We start from the raw sequence: 10131 nt of genomic DNA, 5'->3' as shown, positions 1-10131 counted from the left end.
TCACTCGCTTTGTGGGGAATGGGGAGGTGGCCACACATCCTTCTTTCCCTCTATGTCAGGAGGTGTTCGGAGCAGCGTGGCTCCAGCTGAGAGTATCCCAGGAAAATCTGCAGCCTCTTTGCCGTACAGACGTTTCCATTGAGGGCTTTCAATGCAGGGCTGGTCTTTGCAAGCCTCTGGGCACTTGTTTATCGTTCCTTAACTCCATCCTTCACTGCACTAGGACAAGCCCTGATGAATATCATGTGCCCTCCTTACAAATGGGGTGGGTCTCCAAGAGCCAAGGAGGATTCCTTCTTGTTTAACAAGCTTGGAAGGGAGGGAGCAGCCAAATTATCACCCGTCCTCCCGGACTTGGCAGGGGGCTGCGTGTTTTGAGTGCATTTGGCAGAGTTTTGGTGTTCTGACTCAGCAAATGGCAACAAAGGGAGGATGGCGAAGCCTTCCTTTATTCCATAATCCTGTTTGCTTTTCTGGAAATCGGCTATAGCCTCAGAATCACTGACTCAATTTTTGGATCCCATTCTCATGACAAAGCGGCTGTCTGGTTTAAAACAAGCCCATTATAAAAAGGGCACCTCGGATCCTGGCTGTTTGTAACAGCTGCTGACGTTCCTCTGGCACAGGGGAGCTTGGCTGGAACGGAAAATGTCCAGAGCTGGAACCAAGGTAAGTTTATTTGCAGTGTATTCATGATTTTGGCTAGAAAGTGCAGAATTTCACAGGGATGAATTGTGGGGAAACTTTGTTTACTTTGTTCTGCTGATAGCTTCCCCCTCTGTCAGCACGTGGGCAGGGGGAGATGCTTGAAATCCCTCCTCACGTGGAGGGAAGCTGGAGCTGAGCCCTCCCAAGGATTTTCCCAGATTTTGGCTGGTTCCTCTGCTAGGTGTGGCTCTGCCAGAGGATGGAATCAAGCGCAGTGACTGGTGAGGAGGCATTTTGAAATGGTTCTAAATCTAAAGCAGGATCTGATGCCTTGTAAATCGAGGGTGGAGGGGGCTGTGCCAGCCGGGAATGACGGCGATTGCAGAGCGGAGTCTCACGGAAGGCTCCCTTGGTGCCTTGGGAGAGCCTGACTCCCAGCACCAGTGGAGCTGCCACATCCCTTTCCCATGCTGGAGCAGAGGTGTGCTGTGACAGAAGGACTCCTGGATGGTGGCCATGGCACCGAAGGGAATAGTGTTCCCTGAGGGATGCACACTGCCTTGGGATTCGGTGCAGTCGGCAGGGATGAACTGCAGTTGGAGAAGGAGGTAGGTTGGGAAGCTCAGCTTCGCCTGGAGTGACATCCCAGGTAGGAGTCCAGCTCCTTAGGCTTGGCTTTAGCAGAGCTGAGCTGGCTGACCCCACGGAACTCGTACTGGGTCTGGGACTGGGCAGGGAGAAACACAGCTGGGGAAGGAAAGGAGGGCAAGGACTTGGGCCAGTGTCCACTGTGGAATGTCAAACACTCTCAGGAGGCTGTGGGGAGAGCTTCATCTGAGTTTGGCTTTTGGGCTGGATTCCTTTCAGCCTGTGGAGACTGTGAGACCCAAGGGGCTTTGGAGGCACAGTGGGTTTGGATGCCCCGGGCAATGCCACGGCTTTTGCATGTCCTTCAGCTCTGCGGCTCTCAGGGGTTGGGCTGTTGGTCTGGGAAGCCAAGGAGGGTGTGCTGGTGGCTCCCAGATCTCGGGGTGCAAACTTTCTGTACCTGAGCTTAAAAAAGGTGCTGGGGAATTACAACTGCTCCATCCTTGAGTCTCCCGTCAGCTTGGAAAGCCTTGAGCACATTCAGCCTGCCAAAAGCTGTGTCCCCTCCGAGTGTACCATGGGGAATTCATGGAATATGTGCTGCTGAGGGGCAGCAAGATGGCCAGGAGGAGTTATCTCCTATTTCTCTGTGCTGTGCTCTTGTTTAGCACATTCCAGGGAGAAGAAAAGGGCAACGTAGGGGTTTGAACACCATTTCTCACGACCCTGGTGAGTGTTCTGCCCTGGAAAGGGATCACTGCTGAGAGAGGAGCCACTACTGGATATTTTTTTATGAGTTTTCCTCTAGCTGAGCTACTGTTTAAAAGAAATATGTGATAACTCAGGTGAGGTGATCAAAGCGAGAGTTTTACATTCCTGCAAGGAAGATCTGCCCTGGCAAACATGGTATGTGCCTGGTGACCCCCAAAAGGCAAGGTTTGGGCAGGGAGAGGTTAACAGGGGCATGCTGGGTGCAGAACTCCTGGAGGGTTTGGCTGAAGGAAGGTGATTTCCCTGCGAGTGAGAGGGGACAGAAACAAAGCTGCAAATGTGGAATTGGAATCTGTAATTCACCTGTAATTATTGTATGGGTGAAAACATCAACCTGCTCTGCTGGTGCCTGAATCCATGCAGGAAAGCTGGGGAGTGAAGGTCTGAAATGAGCTGAGGGTGTGTCTGAAGGGCCCTGCTGGAGAACGGGTGGGCAGGATCCCTTAAATTCTGAGATTAAACCAAGGAGCAGCCCTTTGGTTGGACACAGTTCTATAGGAACAGCCATATCCTTGATGTGCCTTTGGATTTCTTTGGCTTTGTGGTTTTATCAGTACAGGGAAAATGCCCCCCTGGAAACATCAGGAAGCTTTGCTCCATTTTGGTTGTGCTAGGCTGGGTGGGGAAGGAACATCACTGAATCCCAGAGTGGTTTGGGTTGGAAAGGACCTTAAAGCCTACCCAGTTCCAGCCCCTACCATGAGCATGGACACCTTCCACTATCTCAGGTTGCTCCAAGCCCCATCCAACCTGGCCTTGAGCTCTCCCAGGTTCCCTCTGCCCAGAAAGCAGATCCACATTGGGCAGAGTTCATCATCAACCATGTTGGACACTCACTGCATGGACAGGAGTGGGACAGGATCAGAGCTTGGGGACAGATGTTGGAGAGAGGGATCAGCCATCCCAGCAGAGGATAATGCTGAAGCAGAAATAAATGAATCCCTGCACAGGGTTTTCCAGGGATGCTGTGGCTTCCTTGACCACTGGCTTCAGGAAGAGGGGGACTGGTGATGCATGACTGTCAAACCCAGCGAGCAGAGCTTTTGGTGCTGCCTTTGGGTCAGGCTGGCAGATTTTTTGGGTGATAACCTTTTTAGGGACAATGATCCAGAAGCAGGATCTGGAAAATGCAGCAGGTTGTGGCCAGCACGGTTAACTGCCCAAGAGCAGGAAAAAATGAAGTGGGCATTTCAGTGCACTCCTTTCACAGCCTTTTATGCACTGCTGGAAAGGTCAGAGTGATTCCCAGCTCTCCACTGAAGGTGGGAAGAGCTTGCTCAGGATGTTAGGAGACAGGTTGTTTTGTGTGCACCAGCTGCTTTTGTGATGGCAGATCAGTCCTTGAAATTAAGAGGAAAATAATATTATCCTAAAAAATGTCAAGTAACAGGCCACAAAATCAAGAGTGTGATTCCTCTGGCATGATCAGTCTGACTCCCCAGTTCCTTGGTCAGGTTGGTAGGACACACTGACCAAGCAGCTCCAGGAAAACTCTGGCTGATCTAATTTTTAGCACAAAACAAATGATTAAAAATAAAAAGCGAGTGAGTCTCGGATTTGGGTTGAAACACTGACAACGAATGATTTTTTAAGAGCAGGGAGGTTACATCGATGCCAGTAGCCAAAGGACTGTAAGTGAAGTACAGCAGGTGGGGGTGTATCTTAATACTCAAATTATGGGGGAAAAAATGGGAAAAATGGGTTGTGGAACACTGCATGTTGGGTGTGGCCAGAAAGATTATCTCTAGACCGTGTGGTGTCATGAGCAAGCAAGGGATGTGGTCAAGATAGATGTGATGTTTTGGGAATCCTCTTGGAGAAAAGCAACGTTTGATGAGTAATTGTCACCTGGGAGGATCAAAAAATAGGGCTGGAGAAAGGACTGGTCTGGTCTAGGGCTTGTCAATATTTCCATGAAGGGATTTTTGGGGAAAGCTGGGTTTCCTCTCCAGGGTTGGCTGGGTGGGTGATGCCTCAGGTGGGAGGAATGGGATTCACTCATCAGCTCCCAAGATCATTTCAAGCCAGGTTGTGAACAAGGATAAGATGCTCCAGGATAAAGGGCTTTGGGCTCAGCAGCCTGGCTATAGAGCAGCTCTTGGGAAAGAAATGTGGAGATGGATTGTAAATTTGTCAGAGGTTTCATGGACTTGCAGCAACCAAAGCAGAACAAGGCAACTGCAAATACAATCCTCAGATATCCATAAAGCTACTACCCACCATGCACATGGAATGCTCCCTTAGTTTCTCCTGGCATGGTCAAAGCTGGTGGGATGTCCACCTTTGGGCAGTGAGTTTTGAGAAAGGAAGTTTTGGGTTGTTCAAGTGGGAACAAGGATGGGCTGGAAGACGTGACCTGGGAGGAAAGAGACTTCTCCACCCCCTTATCAGTAAAGATCTTGCTGCACACACTTGGTGAGTCAATATAAAGGAAATCATGGAATAGTTAAGGCTGGAAAAGCCCTCTAGAGACATCGACTGCTAACTCAGTGCTGCCAGACCCACCCATGTCTCCAGGAACCTGCTTTGTACATTCCATTGACTTCTCACAGCTCTCTGGCCATAATTTAGTAACTCCTCATCTAGAGAAGGTGGGAAGGAATTGGTTTGATAGTGTTCTGCTGGAAAAAGGACAGGGACTACTCTGTGGGAGTGTTGGGCTGGACTGGGACAGAACAAAGGTCTGGGGAGGACAGAACACTGGTGGCAGCTGAAGGCAGTGGGGCCAGACAGGTGAATTAGTCTGACTGAGTGCAGCCGGTCCTGTTCCATGGCTGGGCTTGATCCCTGCTATCTCGAGGGCTCTGCTTCCAGATATTCCCTGCTGTGATGTGGCTGGAATATAGAGACATGCTGGATGAGGAACCTCCCCACTCTCCCCCCGTGCTCATTTCAGGTCACCTTCTATGAAGACAAGAACTTCCTTGGCCGTTACTACGAGTGTGACAGTGATTGCCCCGATTTCCACACCTACCTGAGCCGCTGCAACTCCATCCGTGTGGATGGAGGCACCTGGGTGGCCTACGAGAGACCCAACTATGCTGGGAACATGTACGTGCTGACCCACGGGGAGTATCCTGACTACCACCACTGGATGGGCCTCAATGACCGCCTGGGCTCCTGCAAGTACATCCAGATCGTAGGTGTCACCTCTTCCCGTGGGATGCTGTCTTTGTTTACACCCAGCCTGGAAGGGTTTCACGTGGTGGAGCATGGTGCCCATCTTCCCTGGGAACCGTACAGGGGGTGGCTGCAGGGGATTTGCTCTGGGAGTAGCAAGGTGTTTGGTGTGGGGAGAAGGTGAGTCTCTCCCACTCTGGATTGCAGTGGGAAAAGGCAGATCCCTTGGAGTGTGGGCGAGTTTCCATAGGAACAGCAGGGTAGTTTCGTCAGCGTGTTCCTTTAAGGATTTCAGTGCCCAGGCAGGTTGCTCCAAAGTTTGCCCCTCGCCTTTTCCCTGGTGTGTAACCAACTGATCCAACAGGCTTAAGGCCTGTAATAACGGAATGCAGGTTTTGTAGGAACATTTGGAATGAGGGGCAGTTTCCTCTCTAGCAAGCCAGGACTCCCTTCTGATACAGAGAACTGAATCTGTGTCACCAAACCCTGCTGGGCACGGAGAGACCGAGCCCAGCAGCAGACCTGGAGTACCCAGAAAGGGAGGGATGCCTGAAGCCCTCCTTGGCCATTCTTGGAGCAGCCTGGTGCCTTCTGGTATTAGGAGAGCACAGGAGGTGGGCTCATCCCCTCCTAACTGATAATGGGGAGAAAAAAAACCAGAGGTAATGATCATTTTTGGAAGCCTATGGGGAGGAGCATCCTTTAAAACTGGGATTGTGGATGAAGTGTGGATTGGTGCTGCTGCTGCCGAGGTTTTGCCAGTATTGGGGAAGAAAATGGTTGCTGACTTAGAGCACATCTGTGAATTCCCATTGCATGGAGCAGATCTCACACAAAAACCCAGAGAACGGATACTGCTTTTCTGCCTGGGAGTCTAACGCCCCTCTGAGCCTGTTTGAGCTGGGTCTAAATCCTTTTTCATGGGGCAGGGAGAGTTTCCTGCCCATTCAGAGCACTGTTCATTAGGGCATAGAGCGAGATGTAAGAGCAGCACAGCTTCCTCCACCAGGATGAAACATGGGATCCTTATCCCACACACCCACCTGGCACCTGGCATTCCCTCCTGCGCTGGGGAGACCCCGCAGAGCTGGTAAGGTGGGAGCGGGGGAAGAGATGTGCAGGCAGCCGCAGATCCGGGGCTGCCTTCGGGCCAGGAGCGCTTCCAATCCCGGTGGGAACCCGCGCTGCCTCCGCAGGAACACGGCCCCGCCGGGGTCAGCAGCTCATTAAATTCCTCTCCGCCCAGAGGAGGGGGTCTGGCTCTCTGATGCTCACACGGAGCTCCGAGGGGTTGGTTCAAGGCCGCCCGGGATAGCGAGATCGACGCTGCTGTCCCAACCTTATCCATGCCACGGTGGGGTGTGAGCTGGAGCTCTGTTAAACTTTACCCCAGCTTCTTCTCGCTGTGCTTTTGGAGGCCGACGTGAGATTTCAGCCCTGTCGTGGTTTGAATCTGTCTGTGCCCCAACTCTGCCCCTGTGCCAAAGCTGGGACATGTCACTGCCTCCGTCCCATGCTCTGGCTGCCGATGAAGTCACCCAGTGAAGCTGTGGCTGCCCCATCCATGGAAGCGTCCAAGACTGGGTTGAATGGGGCTTGGACGAACCCGGGACAGTGGGAGGTCGAACTGAATGATCTTTAAATCCCTTCCAACCCAAACCATTCCATGACTCTATGATTTTTTTTTTTTTTCCAGCCAAGTGGAGGCCGAGGCCACATCCAGGTGTTCGAGAAGGGAGATTTTGGCGGGCAGATGTTCGAAGCCACCGAAGACTGCCCCTCCATCATGGAGGAGTGGCACATGCGTGAGGTGCACGCCTGCAGGGTGCTGGAGGGCGTCTGGGTGTTCTACGAGCATCCCAACTACCGGGGCCGGCAGTACGTGCTGCCCAAGGGGGAGTACCGCAAGCCCGTGGAGTGGGGAGCGGCCAGCCCCGCCGTCCAGTCCTTCCGCAGCATCTCCGAGTGAGCCAGCCCCTGAGCGGGCTGCCACATCCCCCCAATAAAGCACCTGAGTCGCTCAGCTCCGCCTCGTCCTGCTTATTCCCGGGATTTGCGGGCGAGGTGTCGTGCCTCCGGGGGGTTGGGGTGGAGCGGAGCCTTCTCTGAGTAAAAGATCCCTCGGTTTATTGTCACCCCCCTTCCCCATCCCCTGCCCTCTGTCCCGCTGCTCCTGCGGGAAAAAAGCCATCCCGAATGCTGGGGACCCTGGCAGCCCAGTGTATCAGGTACGGCGTGTCCCCTGGAGGTGTGAGCCGAGGGGTTCAGCTGCTTAGACTGGGGCTGGGCACCGCATGGAGAGGGGAGCTGGAAGAAGCAGAGCGGGCTGGATGTGGGATACAGGCAGAGAGCGCCTCTGAGAGGTGGCTGCTGAGTGATCCCGAAGGGCAGGAATTACTCTATGGGCAACCGAGATGTGCAGAGAGCAGAGAGGGCTCCCAGTTAGACCAGTTTGCCACCACGAACATCCCATTTTGCCCGGTGCTGCCGGAGGAGAGTCAGGTTCCAGGCACGGCAGTTACTGCGGAGCAGGAATAGCTGATGGCTGGGCACTCTTCCCTTGGCACCTTTGGGGACCTGCAGCCGGTTTGAACACGGAGCCGAGGGGCTTTGGGACAGTGACGCTGGAGGTGGAAGCAGAGCCCTCCCAGCCGTGCTCTGCAGTCTCTCCCCGTTGATGTATGAGGTTATCACGGAGCAGGGAGCCAGGCTAAGCGATGCTCGTCAAGCCACGGGGCTGCCACTTCCCGGGAAAGCTGCTGCCGGTGGGGAATGGGAAGGAGCTGCCAAGAGGGGCAGCTCCAGCCCCCTGGACCGAAGAGTAGCCTTCCCCTTCTTCCTCTTCCTCCTCTCCCTGCTGTCCCCCCTCTCCCTTAGCGCCCTGCCTCATTCCAGCCTTTCCTTGCAAAGGCTGATGCATCTTCACTCGCTGCCATCCCTCCTCCACTCCTCTTCATCATGGATCAGCACGATGCTGATGGTCCAGCAACATGGTTGGATTTCACTGTATTTTCCCCCATAATATTTCTCCAGGACCATCTAGTCCTCAGCTCCAGCTCCCCTTTTCCCCTTTGCTGCTGGCAAAGCTCTCCGAAGGCAGCAGCTTGAGCACAGCCTGGCTCCTTTTTTTTTTTTTTTTTTTTTTTTGACAGTGAGCATGTTGCTGTCCCTGCTGTGGGTGGAAAATCTCCTGTAGGTAGGCGAGCTCTACCCAGTGCATTTCCAACTACCTCCATCCCTGATTTTAGGGAATGTCTCCCTGTCCCCATCCCACATGCCTTGCACTGGATGGATTTGGGTTGCTCCAGCTCTGTGGCTGCTGGTATGCATCCACCCCAGAGCATTGGAGAAGCCAATACTTTGTCCTTAAGGTAAGGTTTTCCCATGTCCTTCTCTTTCACTGATGATCTCCCCACTTTTCAAACCCAATTATCCCAAATCTTACCCCCTTCTCCTTGTCCTCCAGGCTTTTGTCCTTGGGTGAATGTTGTGTCCTCAACGTTTTAAACCGACGCAAAAAACAATAAGCTGTTACTTGGGAGGTTTTTATATCATTAGGTTTTTTTTAATTTTGTTGTTATTCAAGATGACTTTTTTCCATTTTTCCCTTGCCACACAGTGGCACACGGAGCAGGGAGCCTGTGGAGATGAGCGGGGAGCTCAGCAATCCAAGCCCAGCCGTGCGGATGTCGGTTTTTCCTTGACAGCTAATTTCCATTTCCCAGTATCAGGGGGTCTGCTCCAGTAATTGGCATGCAGATTGTGTCCAGTGGGCCTGTTAGACATGAGCAAAGGCTCTGCTGCTTGGAATAAGCCAACCCCAGGCTGATGGATGGGGTGTAAGGAGGTCACGGGGAGAGAGAATATCCAGATGCCCGTGTGCACACACCTACAAAATTTCCCATTCCGTGCCCTCCCCCCATCCCTACTTTCTTTATCCGGCAAACTCTAATCTATCATATTTCATTGAGACAAATCCTGCTCCATTTCTCTCTTTCTCTTTTTCCCTCTAAGGGAAATGCGATGGAACCTGCTCCTGGATTTAATGAGAAGATGGTGTGGCGTAGCAGGAATTAAAGCGGTGCCATGCTTCATTAGCAGTTGGGGATCACAAGGAGCAGGCCCAGATGTTAATTACACTTTGGGAATTAATTGGTATAAGGCATTCCTCTCCTCCATCATCTGTAATCCGGTGGGTGTGTGAGGACTTCTGGAAGCAGAGACCTCCAGGCAGGTGTCTGTCTGACTGTCTGTCTGTCCCCTCTCCTCAGCCTGCCCAGCACCAGCCGAACCAAGGGCTACCAGCTGGTTTGAAAATTCTGAAGTCACCTTCATTTCCATCCCCTTGGTGCCCAAGGCCCTGCTGTAATTTCCCCCTCTTTTCCTTCCTGTGCCATTCTCTTCCAAAATTTTTCTCCAGCTGCTGGGGAAAGCAGGTCTGGATGGGATGGGGTGATGGTGGGAGGTGGCACTGTGTTGAAGGAGGAAAGAACATTCCCCTCAGAGCTGATCCCCAGTGGCTCCCAGCACTTCCTGGTCCTTTCTTCTGCTCCTTGACCTGTCCTTGCTGGTCCATCCCTTCCCTCTGCCTCCGGAGGCAGCCAGGGGAGCCTCAATCTGCCCCCACAGCACCTCTGCTGCTGAAATTTCCCCAGTTCTCCAAGGCCAGCAGTCTCCAGTTTCTTTCCTTTTCCACCTTGGGTTCAGCCTGATGAAATGCAAAAGCTGATAAAATGTTGAGGGGAGCATTATTTTACCAGAGGACAGAAATTATATGCTTGGAAATGAAGACTATTCCTCTGAATGCTGCCAACTGGTTCCTTTCCTGAGCTGGCTGGTGGTGCCAGCCAGCACCACGATGCAGCAGCACATCTGTGGGATCTGGCCTGGAATTTGCTGCACAGCCCCAGTGGGACACTCAAACTCAGCTCTGCCCCACCAAATTTCTCCCAGGCCCTGATGGTGTGACACAGCCACTACAACCAGCTCAGGCTCCCATTTCCC

The 10131-nt window shown here is 52.7% G+C and overlaps 1 protein-coding gene across 1 annotated transcript; it reads left to right on the top strand.

Moving 5' to 3' along the window:
* The first annotated feature begins 648 nt into the window (after nt 1-648).
* Nucleotides 649-7120, top strand: CRYGS (crystallin gamma S). Its single transcript, XM_062499257.1, has 3 exons — nt 649-669; nt 4904-5146; nt 6824-7120. The coding sequence occupies exons 1-3, from the start codon at nt 649-651 to the stop codon at nt 7094-7096; spliced, it is 537 nt and encodes a 178-aa protein (XP_062355241.1). The 3' UTR covers nt 7097-7120.
* Nucleotides 7121-10131: the final 3011 nt, after the last annotated feature.

Source organism: Cinclus cinclus, chromosome 10 (assembly GCF_963662255.1).
Source record: "Cinclus cinclus chromosome 10, bCinCin1.1, whole genome shotgun sequence".
NCBI classification, from domain to species: Eukaryota; Metazoa; Chordata; class Aves; order Passeriformes; family Cinclidae; genus Cinclus; species Cinclus cinclus.
The sequence above is the reverse complement of the archived record's forward strand: the minus strand, read 5'-3'. Positions and strand labels throughout refer to the sequence as shown.